General features: G+C 44.9%; 1 protein-coding gene across 2 annotated transcripts in view; it reads left to right on the top strand.

The window, feature by feature from the left end:
- The window catches only part of STAB2 (stabilin 2), a 166,974-nt gene that overhangs the window by 76,381 nt on the left and 76,214 nt on the right, over positions 1–14,379 (top strand). For both annotated transcript variants that reach the window (XR_004286657.1, XM_032346573.1), the window contains exons 22-28: positions 460–571; positions 3,007–3,187; positions 5,569–5,662; positions 6,883–7,041; positions 10,015–10,110; positions 11,963–12,058; positions 13,524–13,571. Coding sequence is in view for 1 of the 2 variants with exons in the window: in XM_032346573.1 (XP_032202464.1) it covers positions 460–571; positions 3,007–3,187; positions 5,569–5,662; positions 6,883–7,041; positions 10,015–10,110; positions 11,963–12,058; positions 13,524–13,571 (786 nt within the window). In the remaining variant the exon portion in view is untranslated. The remainder of the gene's footprint in view (positions 1–459; positions 572–3,006; positions 3,188–5,568; positions 5,663–6,882; positions 7,042–10,014; positions 10,111–11,962; positions 12,059–13,523; positions 13,572–14,379) is intronic.

The following is a 14,379-nucleotide window of genomic DNA, read 5'->3' as shown; positions in this document are numbered from 1 at the left end:
GTGATCCTTGCAAAGACAACCTTGAAACAGCTGAAATGGGGAGGTGGGAAAAGTCTTATACTGCAGGGGTAAAGTCATACAGTCATAAAGCTGAGCAAGCCAGGCTCTGGAAAGAATGGCCAACCTTCCTTCTAAAGGCCGGTGGCTGGTCACACCATCCCTCAAGCATTATTTGCAGGTTCCAAGTTCACCATGGTGACACCCTTCCTCCTTGGATGACTTCCCTTCAAGTTTGAAATCCTGACTCAGGACCCCAAGCTTGTCCCTGTTTTAGCATCTTAGCTGATATCGACATGACTCTACTTTTTACAAGTTGTCCCAGAGGGCCATGTCTAGCTCTGATAGACATGTCAGATAGAACCTGACTTCAGAGAAGTCAGGCAATGACACAAAGACATCTGGGACTTCTTTACAGTGGAGCATTGTCCTAACGCCCTCAGGGCCTGCCTTTGCTTGCAGTGTGTGGATGGCCTCAATGGCAATGGGACATGTGTTTGCCAAGATGGCTTCCAAGGCTCCCAGTGTCAGTTCTGCTCTGATCCCAACAAATATGGACCTCGGTGTGACAAAAGTAAGTGGCACTTCTGGAACTTATTCCTGCTCCTCAGCTGGGTTCCCTTTGGCACTGCAGCAAAGCAATAATGCAGGCCAGGTGGTGTGTGCCCCTTTGCTTGGTGTATACCCTCCTCCTAGACCATTTCTCCAGCGCATCATTCTCAATCTGTAGCCCATGCCAGGCTGTGGGGTCCCACTGCAAAATTTCTGAGGCAGCAGGCCTGAGTAGTATTGGAGAACTTGCAATTGTAACCAGTTTCCTGGGAGTGTAACCAAAAGACCACTCTTCGAAAACCAGTCCCTTAAGTTTTCTCCCCCACAAACCTGAAGTGACCATGGGCTCAGTAGCAAAACACAGACTCACTCTCTACCTTTCCAACAATCCCCTTCTATCAGATTTCCTCCTTGAAAAATGTGTGACTTTGTGCAAGTGACTCCCCCCTCTCTGGACCTTAGTTTCTTCATCTATAAAATGGGAATAATAAGAGTAATTACCTCATAACATTAGTGCAAGTTATAAATAGAAAGCACTTGCCTTGGGACAATGCCTAGCACCTAGAATGCAATACAAATACACTAGCTCTTATTGATCTGTGAGTGTTGTTACTGTTGCTGTTATTCTAAATTCAGTGACATAAATATCAGGAAGCTCAGAGACCAAGAAGAAAGTTCCACAACACTAGGCATTAAAAAAAAGATGCAGTTATTTGATCTTAGAGAATGCATTATACCTTTAAAATTGCAACATTGTATATATTTAAGTAGATAGATACATAAATATACAGAAATAAATATAGATATATATTTCTACACTAAGATTAGAATTTGAAAGAAAAAAAAAATGAATAGGTGTGTTGGCCATGGAATCAAGCCAGCCCAAAGTTAAATCCCCACTCTGCAACTGACAGGTTGTATGACCTTAGAAGAAGTTTCATTGAGTCTTAATTTCCCCATCTATAAAATGAAGATAATAACAGTACCCATGTCATGGGTTTTTGATGAAGTTAGACCATAATTTATGGCCATAACACAGAACTTGCCCCAGCAAGAAATCAGTAGATGAAGCCGTTCTTATTACTGTCACTACTAACTCCATCCGCTGGTTACAGAGCACACAGCCCTTCCCCTCTCTCATCTGGTCTGATCTTCACAACCACCTCTCAAGATGGGCAGGAAACCAGAGCACAGCAGGATCATGGCTGCTGATCCTAATCCACTGTTCTTTGTATCAAAAAAGGTTTCTGAGAAACAAAAATAAGGTTTTATTCCAAAGCCTGTCAATGTTAGTATCTTTATGGGGCCAACAGAGCAGGATGCTGGGGCCAGGGGAAGCCATGAAGTTCTCCTCACCAATACCTCCCTTTCAGGTCTGTGGCTACCCACCAGCCCATGCAAAAGAGCCACCTCTTCCTTCTGGGCCCTTGTCCCTTGCGGATAAAGTCCTAACTTGCATAAAGTTTATGAAAAGCCTTTTGTTTTAAGTCCAGTCATGCTTTTCTAGCCCACTCACTGTGCCTCTCTTTTCTGTCCTGGTTGTTGGCTACAAGAACCCACACGAATTCCTCTCCTAAAGCCCTCCTGCGGCAAATCACAGAAGCCTTCTTTCTGATCATAGCCAAGCCCCCAAACCCTTGCCGCCTGACTCGAAGGAATTTTGCATCCTTCTTTTCAACTCCTGCATGCATAGAAGCCGGAGTTGGAAGCGCACATTGCAATTTTTTAAAACACATCATCGAAAGCAAAGTAAACCACAAAAGTTTAAAATGATCACAGGCAAACAGAAATACCAGCTAATATTCTGAATTATGATGTTTGCGCATAGGCAATCTTAGCAAGTCAGGCAATGTGCGTCACCTCTCTGGGCCTCAGTTTGCTCATCTGGAAATGGGGATGATAAGAGTATCTACCCTCTGACGCCGGTGACTGTTAATGAGATGGTACTGTTAAAGGCTGGCCCAATGCCTAGAACAAGGGCCGTGTACAAATATGGCCATCAGGTAGCGCTGGTTGTAAGCTGCACACAGGTAAGAGGCCATGCCAGCATGAGAAACTGCTTCTACTGATTCCAGAAAGGTGAGAAATTTCCAGACTGAGCTCTCCAACCATAAAGCAAATGAAGATTGAGTTCCTTGGCGTCTCTCTCTCTCTCTCTCTCTCACACACACACACACACTCACCTACATACACATACGCACAAAGTACTTCTGGGACCAAATTCTTCCCATCCTTGATGGGACAGTCAGGCTCACCACACACTGTCTCAGGCCCATAGAGAGACACTTGAGAAGCTAAGATATAGCCTCCAGAGCCTCCCCCAGCTCAGCCCCAGGTTCTGCTCTGATGGGCACAAGAAGGAGGTGAGGGGCGGCGGTCTTTTCTCCTCCATGACCATGTGCCCCATTGCTGTGCTTGTCTCCCGACCCCCACATATCCCTCTTCGTTCTCTTCCAGAATGTCTATGCATCTCTGGAACATGCAACAACAGGATCGACAGTGACGGGGCCTGCCTGGATGGCACGTGCAGAGAAGGCTCTGCTGGGAGGTTCTGCCACAAGCAGACCTCCACCTGCGGGCCCTACATGCAATTCTGTCACATCCATGCCACCTGTGAATACAGCAATGGGATAGCAAGGTAAACCAGTAGGGTACCACCCTTAAGAGCCCACAGCCCCTGTGCCACCTGTACATAGGCCCAGCCCCTATCTCAACTCTTTGCAAACAAAGGCCTGTTTCCTCCAGCTGCCAGTGTGGCCTTTGTGGAGAAAACTTCAGACTGAGCTGGGTTCAAACTGCAGCACTCCGTGCTCTGAAACATACCAACTGTGTGACCTTGGGCAAGTTACTTAACCTCTCTGAGTTTCACTTCTCTTCATCAGGACAATAAGGATGATGTTGCCTATGTAGCAGGGCAGTTGTGGAGGTTATAAAAACTGGATGTAAAGGCACCCAGCAACAGGGGCAGCTGGGTGGCTAAGGTGGTTAAGTGGCCAACTCTTGATTTTGGTTCAGATCATGACCTCAGGGTCTTGGGATGGAGCCTCAGCAGGGAGTCTGCCTGAGATTCCATCTCCCTCTCCCTGTCCCCTCATTCAAGCTCTCCACCTCTCTCAAATAAATAAATAAACCTTAAAAAAAAAAAATCACCCAGTACCAGAGCCAGCACATCATAGGTGTTCAGTCATGGAAACTATGATTATTATCATTATTCATGTGAAGAAATGAAAATGTGTCTACAACTGTCCAACCCTTAAAAAAAAACCTTTACTTCCTAGAGCCATTAATAATAACTCCCCCATTCAAGGCATCTTACAGGAAATCGGGTCTTGGTCATTAGATCACCATTTGTTTCCCTAATAGTGTCTAACGTACGCCCTGGGCTTGGAGATGGGGGAGATGGAATGTCAGAGGAAATTTTCCTCTCTGGGACCCTCTCTGGTTCTAAGGCAATAACCACCTCAAAAACATCCTGGGAAACACAGAGAATGTCTGATAATCTTGACCTCATTTTTATAGCACTTTTCTTAATTTGTAATTTGCATAGTTACTTACTTCTCTGCTTATGACCTGTCTCCCCCACTAGAAACTAGGGTACAGCCTACTAGGGTAGGCAGCTTGGGCCCAGAGACTGTCCTTTCTTCTCTTCCATGGTAGCACAACAGAAATGCACCTGCCTCGGGAGTGAGGAGCTACATCCATGCATAAGGCAAAAATCACATGTTATCCAAACTGTCCTTAAAACCTCTGAAACCACTCACAAAGGGCTACTGACACTGGCCTGTATATACTACATACTCTTAGATAAATCGAACACTTGGAACAGATTGATCTATCTTTTCATCTGGGGACAAGATAAAGCATTTTGTTCCTCATGGAGCCTTGATACATGAGAAATAATTCTATTTAAGTTCTGGTAAAGCACCTGTGACTGAATTTGAGGCAAAGGATGTGGGCTCTGGTGGAACCACAGGGGACACAGCACCTCTTACAAGAGTCTTAATAACTATTGGTGGGCCAGACGGATGAATGAACGGCCCAGTTGATAGTTAAAGTATCATGGCAGGATATTTTGAGACAAGCGTCTCAAAGGGTGAGGAGACAGTCAATTATGTGAGCTCATGGAATCAGGCACTTTGAGAGGGTGGTACTCCAAATAAAGGAAGTCTGAGGGACCAGAGAAGAGGGGTCTGACCTGACCAATTTTTTTTTCATTTTTCATGTTTCGTTTATGAATTGAATGCCAACATATCTATAGTCATCATATAGCTTTTTTTCCCCTACAAATCTAACCATTATTTTTCAATATTTTACAAACTGTCTCATAGAAGAGGGGCACCTGGGTGGCTCAGTTGGTTAAGTGTCTGACTCCTGGTTTCAGCTCAGGTCACAATCTCACGGTCATGAGATCGAACCCCACATCAGGCTCCACACTCAGTAGGGAGTCTCCTTGAGATTCTCTCTCTCTCTCGCTCCCTCTACCCCTCCCCTCTGTGCTCTCTCTCAAATCAGTAAAAAAAAAAAAAAAAAAAAAAAACTGTCTCGTCAAAGAGATGGTAGTTGTTCTCTGCAGAACCACAGATAATAACTAGAGGTAGACTCCTTCCCCATCAAAGCAGTGATGCTGCCAGATGTAGGGCCTCGCAAGAGGCAAGTGCATACAGGCGTCCTGCTAAATGCTCCCCATGCTTTATCTCACTCCCTTAATCTTCACAGCTTTGTGAAGGAGGTTTTAGACTCATTTTCCAGACGAGGAAACAAAGTCTCCCAGAGGTTAATGGACTCAGCCAGGGTCACACGATGCTAAGAGGTGGGGCCTGGATTCCCTCTCGGGCATGTCTGACTGCAGACCAGCCCACCCCCAGTGCCTATGAGCACCTTTACACTGGCTCTGCCCACAAGGGCAATGTGTCAGATGTCTGGCCAGGAACCGTTCACCCCCTGGCTGTCTGGCCTTTTCCTGGGTGGTGGCTGCTTACATTTTTGGGGTTGATTTTGTGCACATGCTCTTCATTGCAGCTGTGTTTGCAAACCAGGATACAAAGGGGATGGAAGCCTCTGTTCAGAAATGGACCCTTGTGCAGAAATCACGAGGGGGGGCTGCAGCCGAAATGTGAGTGTTCCCCTTTATTTCCAGGCTACCTGGTTTCTTAGGAAAACCTGAGGGAAGGCCTTGAAAAAAAGTGATGTCTGAAGGCTTTTCATTGCACGAAGCACATTTGCCAGAACCTTGAGTTTTAAAGACGAAGCTAGTGCCTTCTGTGAGCTTCCACTTCCTCAATCCACGTGTGCAGGGGATGTCCCAGGATCACAGGAGTTGGGGTCTTTGGGCTCTTAAAAACACAGCCTGAGAATCAGATATTGGAGGTTATTAGTAATAATCCAGTGATTCAATGTTACAGCTGACAAGCAATGTGAATGTCTACGATCTCATTTCTTATTTCCCCACCCCAAGCCAATAATGTTCTTACTCCCATTGTACTGATAGAGAAACTCAGGCTTGGGGACACTAAGTGACTTCCCCTAAGTTCTGTTATTGGGGAAAGCCCAGGCACATAGCCCAAACCCACAGTGGCTTTTGAATATCCCTCCTACCCCCGGGACCTCGTCACCGCCATTCCCTATGCACAGTTTGCCACCTGGTCTCCCCACTGCTTCACTGGCCCACCTGTGCGTTCATTGCCCATCCATAGCCAGAGTGACGTGAAGCAGATCGGGTCATGTTTCTCCCATGCTGAAACCCCTGCAGGAGCTAGTGTGGCTTAGAGGTGAAATCAGATGGGAATGCCTTGCCCCACCCCACCAGATCCCCCTGGTGCTGGTCCCACCCTCTCCACAATGAACCCTGCACCTCCTTCCTCTCCCACTGTCCTTCAGCCTCCTGGGCGCTCGGGCGGAGAGGCCTGGAGTTGCTACAGTGGTTAGGAGCTTGAACCTCAGCGTTCTGGAGACAGGGTTGCTGAAGTTTTGTGCTGTGTGACCTTAGGGAAGTTACTTAACTCCTCTCAGCCTGGCTTCCTTATCTGTAAAGCAGAGAGTAATGGGACCTTCCTCAAGATCAGGGGTTATACCAGTGAAACACTAAGAACGGTCCCCCAGCTCCATAAATGACAGCTATGTGCCTGGCGCCGGCCATTAGCTGGCCCACAACAAGCAACACTGTTCTCTAAATTGTCTCCTGTGTTTGGTGGATCTCGGTGCAAAAGTGCATTTTAATCATTTCTATTGCACTCCATGCAAACACACATTTCTAGGAGGTACCTTCTTTTTTTTGCCTTTGGAGTCATGTGGCTGGACTGAGTTTTCAGAGATTTGCTGCTTTCCACTCCACAGGCAGAGTGCATCAGAACCGGCATGGGGACCCACACATGCGTGTGCCAGCAGGGATGGACCGGGGATGGCAGAGACTGCTCGGAGATCAACCACTGCCTGCTGCCAGGTGCTGGCGGCTGCCACGCCAATGCAACCTGTTTGTACATTGGCCCCGGGCAGGTAGGTGTGCCGAGGCAGAAAGCAAAGGGGAGCAGGACTCCTCAGGTGGCTTTTCCCAACTGGACATAGCAGTACTTTGTCTAGAACTTACTACAGCTTTTTAATCATTTGTAGTAGTGAGAATGGGTTGTCATAACTAACCCGTGACATAGGTACTATTTTTTTTCACCTTTTGACACTCTCCACTCATTTAGCCCATCCCCACCTCACCCCAGCCTCTGGCAACCACCAATCTGTGCTCTTTATCTATGTGTTTGGTTTCAGGTTTTGGGGTTTAGGTTGGTTTTTTTTTTAAGGTTCCCTATATAATTGAGATCATATGGTATTTGTCTTTCTTTGTCTGATTTATTGCACTTAGCATAATGCCCTCCAGGTCCATTTATGCTGTCGCAAATGGCAAGAGCTTATTCTTTTTCGTGGCTGAGTAATATTCCATCTCGCGTGTGTGTGTGTGTGTGTGTGTGTGTGTGTGTGTGTGTTGTGGATATGATACACATATCACCTCTTCTTTATCCATTCATCTATCCATGGACACCTGGTTTTTCTTCCATATCTTGGCTATTGTAAATAATGCTGCAGGGAGCATGGGAGTGCAGATATCTTCTCAAATGTAGATAAATATTCAGAAATGAAATTGCTTGAAGGTATGGTAGTTCTATTTTTAGAAATAGTTCTATTTTTAATTTTTTGAGGAATCACCATGCTATTTTGCACAGTGGCTGCGCCAGTTTACGTTATCACCAACAATGCATGAGTTTCCTCTTCTCCACTTCTTCGCCACCACTTACTTCTTGTGTTGTTGATAGTAGGCATCCTATGAGGTGTGAGAATTCATTCTGGTTTCGATTTGCATTTCCCTGGTGTCAAGTGATGTCGAGTATCTCTTCATGTATCTGTTGGCCATCTGTGTGTCTTCTTTGGAAAAATGTCCATTCAAATCTTCTCACTTTTCAAAAGGGTTGTTTGTTGTTTTGTTATTACATTGCCTGTGTTCTTTGTATATTTTGGATATTAACCATTTCTTAGATATATAATTTGCAAATATTCTCTCCCATTCAGTAGGTTCCCTTTTCATTTTGTTGATGGGTTCTTTTGCTGTGCAGAAGCTTTTTAGTTAGATGTGGCCCTGTGTGTTTATTTTTGCTTTTTTTTGCCACATAGATGACTAGCATTATTCCCATCTTACAGAAGACGAAACAGGCACAGAGAAGCTAAGTAATTTACTAAATCATGCTGTGTGATTCACATCCAGTCTGACTCCAGAGCCCCTGCTTAAGTGCCTGACCACACTTTATAATTCTGTAGCACTCTACAGTCTGTGATCACTTTCACTTAACCTCTTGAAAAAGAGACTGAGGCAGAGAAAGCTGCTGCTCAGGAACCAGTCTGCACTGGGGAGGTGATGACGACTGTACTGTGACCGTGAAAAAGTCCTATTCATGAAAGAGCTTACTTACGGTCTTATGTCTCATCACGCATTTGGCAAACAAGTGTATTCGTTTTTTGCCTCACCTAAATTGCCAGATTGCGTTTGAGAAAGACAAAATGTGTCCTGGTCTCTGTAATAGTTTGCTAAGGCTTCTGTAACAAAGTGTCACTAACTGGGTGGCATAAAACAACAAAAATGTATTGTTTAATGGTTCTGGAGGCTAGAGGTCCAAGATCAAGGTGTGGGCAGGCTTGGCTCCATCAAAGGGCTTGAGGAGGAATCTGTTCCATGCTGCTCTCCAAGCTCTGGGTGGTTTTCAGGCAGTCTCTGGCATTCCTCAACTTCATGCATCAATCCTGGTTTCTGCCTTCATCATCACAGGGAGTTCTCCCTGTGCATGTCTGTGCCCCAATCCCCCCTTTTCATGACGACACTGCTCATATTGAATCGGGGACACACCCCATTCCAGTGTAACCATGTCTAAATTAATTACATAATAATAATCCTATTTCCAAGTAAGGTTACAGTCTGAGGTTCTGGTGTCAAGATTTCAACATATGAATTGGAACTAGTCATTTCAACCCATAATACTATCTATCCCCCTCTCTCCGCTCTTTCTTTCTGTGGATAAAGGCATCCTAATATGGGAGATGGAGGAAGAGAAAGGTTTTTTTATAGTGCCATAAACAAAGTAAAATACACTGTCTCTAGGATTGCCCTAGAGTTACCAGTAGTTAACTGCCAGTAGTTACCAGTTGGCTTGAGAACTTTTAAATATTGCAAATAGGCAGAAATCCTAATTACCATGAATACGTATGTAAAAAGACAAACTATGTTTGGCTCAATATGTTAGAGTTGGGGGATACAGGGAGGTGCTACCCCGATACCAAGTGGAGAGTATTAAACACCCATGTTTATAGGGTCTTGCCCTGCCGCATAAAGATGTATACAGGTGCTTCTGTACACATATACGTTCATCTCAGAAACAAACATTTACCAGCGCCTGGGTGGCTCAGTTGGTTAAGCTTCTGCCTTCAGCTCAGGTCATGACCCTGGGATCCCCTCTTCCCTGCTCGTGCTCACTCACACTCCCTCTCTCTCTCTCCCGCTCTCAAATAAATAAATAAGATCTTTTCAAATAAAGACACACATCTTTACTTTATAAAACACACATCGCGAATGATACATTGTTAAAGATAAAAATTCTTTACTTTATAAAACACACATCGCGAATGATACATTGTTAAAGATAAAAATTCATAAATAGAAATCCTATTCCTTTCTTCCCACCACTTCCTGGGTTGTCTTGTCACATGTATGGCACTTCTGGGATAATGAATTCAAAAAGAAATACCGGGGAACTCTCAGATGAAATGTAGCACAGAATGCACAGATCAAGAGCTCTGGAATCTGAAGTACAACAAACAAAATACATCAACTCAGGGGGCCAAACAGCTATGACTTCCGTGGCTCGTTTGCAGGCCATGTAACAAAGCATGAAAGGCCCTCCTGTTCAATCATCTCTTTTTTTCTTGGAATTGTAGAATGAGTGTGAGTGCAAGCAAGGGTTTCGAGGAAATGGGATTGATTGTGAAGCAGTCACTTCGTGCTGGGAACAAACTGGGCAATGTCATCCGCTGGTGAGTTACTTCATTCCCTTCATCCTTTAAAAAAAAAAAAAAAAAAGTTACTTGAGAAAGAAAGAAGGCTAGTTAATTTCTTATCTAGAACCTACTAATGAACAAAATCTTTCCTCCTCCCAAAGAGAGTCCCCAAGCAGAATGGGAGTAGTTCTTACAAATGTTACTCCAGTCCAAAGCTTGGAAGAACAAACGTATGATCGCCAGATAAAAGACCTTCCCAGCTAAGTCAGAATGTCAAATAAATAACAATCCTTCAGCACGAGTATGTTCCAAAGATTACATGGGGCAAACCTCGGTGGCTCAGTGGGTTGGGCCGCTGCCTTCAGCTCGGGTCATGATCTCAGGGTCCTGGGATCGAGTCCCGCATCAGGCTCTCTGCTCAGCAGGGAGCCTGCTTCCTCCTCTCTCTCTGCCTACTTGTGATCTCTCTCTGTCAAATAAATAAATAAATAATCTTTAAAAAAAAATTACCCAGACCCTCTCTGAAATTCATATTTAACTTGATATTTTTTATTTGCTTAGCCTGGCAATTCTTAATTGACTGGATGACTGGACTCCCATTTTGCATGTCAGAACCTAACAAATTATTGGTGAAAATGCCCACCCAACGGTAGCTTGTGCCTTGTGTCTACATTATGGAAGAGCGGGCAAAGATATTAGAGCTGATCATGTTCATGATCATGTTCATGTTTTCAAAAGAACATCATTAAGCACCCAACATCAGAACCAAGGAAGACAACCCTTAGTCACAGTTCTTTTGGGTGCCAGTAACAGAATCCACACGAATCAACTTAAGCAAAAAAGGAATTTGCAGGGAGTCCTCCCAGGGTAGCTCCAAGGGCAGGAAATACAAGTTGACCTCCCAAGGATCCAGAATCAAGACCCAAAGACATCAAGATCAAGGCAGCCTTTTCCTCCAAACCTCTGAGACTATGTGATTGTTCATGTTGCTTTTCTCTGTGCACCTGCTTTTTCTTTGTCTCTCGCTCTCTCCCAACTTTAAATGCTCCCTTTTTGTATCTTGGGATACACAGCTCCCTTTTCTTAGATCAACATCACCCTCCACCCCCAGTGATGCCCACTAACTTATTGGCAATTTATGTCCCAATTCCAAATCATAGGAGAAAGGAGCTGGCCATCCAGGGGTTCAGGGATCCAGGGGTCCACATATGAGCCAGTCATTTATGGCCAGGGAATGTGGTGACATATTAGGAACATGGTTGCCAGAGCCCACTGCTATGTGGGGGAGGGTAGTTTTTAAAGAAAAATAGAGGAGATGCCCCACAGTATCCATTTCTCAAGAATCATGAGAGCACTTCATAAATCTGAAGGAGACCCAACACTTTTGCTTCAATTAAGACCAATCAAGCCCTGATGTTCTAATGGTGAGAAGGTACTGCAACTGTCTCTTCATTCCAAAGCATAGAAGAACCAACATAGAGTTTCCAGATAAAATAAGTATGGGACACCCAGTAAATTTACATTTCAGATTGACAATGTATCCTTCTTCAGCATCAGTGGGCCCCCAAATGTTACATGGGACATGCTTGTACTAAAACTTACATGTTTATCTGAAATTCAAATTAACTGTATGTCCTGTACTTTTATATGCTAAATCTGTGAGGGATGAAAAGAAAGAATTTAATTGTGTTTAAGCAGGAGCTACACCAAACATACAGACAGGAGACTTTCCTTGCAACAGGGCCACGTCTGTGGGACCCTCCTAGCATCTTTCAACCCCAAAGTTGCAATTCTCACCTTTGATGGAGCCTGAGGGCTCAAGGGATGTAACTGGGAGCTAACTATTTATTAGGATGCCAAATGGTTTCTTTTATCTTTGTATTATCAGGCAACCTGTCAGCTTACTTCTTCTGGCCTCTGGAGTTGTGTTTGCCAGGAGGGCTATGAAGGAGACGGCCATCTGTGCTACGGAAATGCAGCCGTGGTAAGTCATCCAAGATGAACTCGTGTGCAGAATAATAAAGACAAAACTCTTTAAAAAAAAAAAAAAAGCTCTTGGCTAGGATGCCTTTAAGTATTCTACCAGTCCTGTGCTCCAGAAGATCATACAGGAAGTAAGCTACTCACTCATTTTGCAAACTGCTTAGCCTCACAGCTCAGCTCCCATTGCCAGCTCGGCTCCCTGTCCCAGTGACCCAGCCTCTTAGCTTTCTGCCATCAGCTCAGGTCCCATCTATACCGTCCTCCCCCTTGGAGCAGCCCCTTCTGGGGATTACTCACACATCTCAGCTCTTGTACCTGCCAGTTTACTTGCTGACTGTGTGACAGGTATTTACTAATTCATCTGATAACCTCAACTACTTCAAAAAGGAATTGAGACAACTCTGAGATTTATTGCCTCCATATAAATGTGTATATGATAACTATTGCCATTCTCATGGTGTTTAATAATTTTAAAATGCTTTCCCTTACATGAATGTTCATAACCCCAGCAGCCAGACATCCTCATATTCATTTTCAGGTAAGACTTGAGTTCTCAGAGAGGTTAAGTGACTTACCCAAGATCACACAGGTAGTAGTAGATGGCAGATTCAGGAAATGAACCCAGTCTTTTGGAACTCAAGGTCTAGTGCATTCTTTAGCACTCCTGCACACATGACTGAGGTACTGGCGCTGTGGGAATCTTTTCAAGTCTTAACTTCCCCCAAACAAGTGTAAGTTGTGTGAGAGCAAAAGTTGTGTTTTCCCTTTTGTATGCCCTCCCTTCATTCCAATCTGGTGCCTACAGCCACAGTTCAATATATATGTTCATGAACATAGTCCACGGTAGAAAGTTGAGAAAGAAGAGTGGCTGAGATGTCCTGGGCATGTGCTGCATGCCAGCCTCCATTCTAAGCACTTTAAAACATTAACTTCTCCACATTTCACATCCACCTATCAGTTGGAGCTTTTATTATCCCCATCTTACAGGCAAGAACATTGAACCCAGAGAGACCAAGTAACTTGCCTAAGGCATTAGGCAATGGCCAGACCAGAATGGAAACCAAGGTGGTCTGGCTCTGCATTCCAAGCCACTATTCCATGTTGGCTCGAAAAGGGGGCTGTCATTGAGCTCTGTGACCCTCCCTAAGGTGGGGCATCATGCCCTTAAAAACTAAATTCTGACTTGGAAGAGCTTCAGCTGGTGGTTCCATCTGAAGTTTCTGGAATTACTTCTTTATCTTGAGTAGAGAGGCTAACGGAGCTCCTAAGCATGAAAGAACTGTGCAGCACAGAGAAATTCAACTAGCGGGCCGCCATTCTTACTGGTGCGGAAAATGAGCTGAGCCCCTCCCCGGGAAGGCTAAGTGCATGCTGTTCAGCGGTTCACTGTGATCATGCTCATTCACTGTTCCTTCTCTCGTGTTCTCTCTGATCTCTCCCTCCCTCCCCTGCATGACATGAATAAGGAATTGTCATTCCTCTCCGCGGCAACTGTATTTAACCAGTGGATAAACGTGAGTACCTTCGTTGGAACTTCGGAAATGTATACGATTTTAGAAATTTGGAGTGCGTGTAACAGAAAACTGAAAATTCAGCTGGTAGGAAGAAGGGAAGGCAGTTGTGTAGAGCAGTGGTCCTCCGCCCTGACCGCTATTTGAATCACATGGAATGTCCTGTTTAAATAGCCATGCCTCGGCTCCCGCCACAGACACCCTGACTTGACTGATCAGAGGGGCACCCTGGTCATCAGGGCATTTTTAAAGCTCCCCAGGTTGGGTTGCCTGGGTGGTTCAGCAGGTTAAGCCTCTGCCTTTAGCTCAGGTCATGATCTCAGAGTCCTGGGATCGAGCCCCACATCAGGCTCCCTGCAGGGAGCCTGCTTCCCCCTTTTCTTGGGCTACTTGTGATCTCTCTCTCTCTCTCTCTCTCTCTCTCAATCAAATAAATAAATAAATAAAATCTTTAAAATCTTCCCAGGTGATTCTAACATGCAAGCAAGACTAAGAAGTTCTGGTCTGGGTTAAGCTAGAGGAGTCAGCTTTTCAGCCAATTCAAATATACACGTATCACTTCATTCATCAAGGGGTCTTTTTTAGAAAGCATAACAAATAGCATGGAGGACATGGGGAGTTAGAGAGGAGAAGGGAGTTGGGGGAAATTGGAAGGGGAGGTGAACCATGAGAGACTATGGACTCTGAAAAACAATCTGAGAGGTTTGAAGGTGCGGGGGGCGGGAGGTTGGGGGTACCAGGTGGTGGGTATTAGAGAGGGCACAGATTGCATGGAGCACTGGGTGTGGTGCAAAAACAATGAATACTGTTA

This window comes from Mustela erminea, chromosome 6, assembly GCF_009829155.1.
Source record: "Mustela erminea isolate mMusErm1 chromosome 6, mMusErm1.Pri, whole genome shotgun sequence".
Lineage (NCBI taxonomy): Eukaryota > Metazoa > Chordata > Mammalia > Carnivora > Mustelidae > Mustela > Mustela erminea.
The sequence above is the reverse complement of the archived record's forward strand: the minus strand, read 5'-3'. Positions and strand labels throughout refer to the sequence as shown.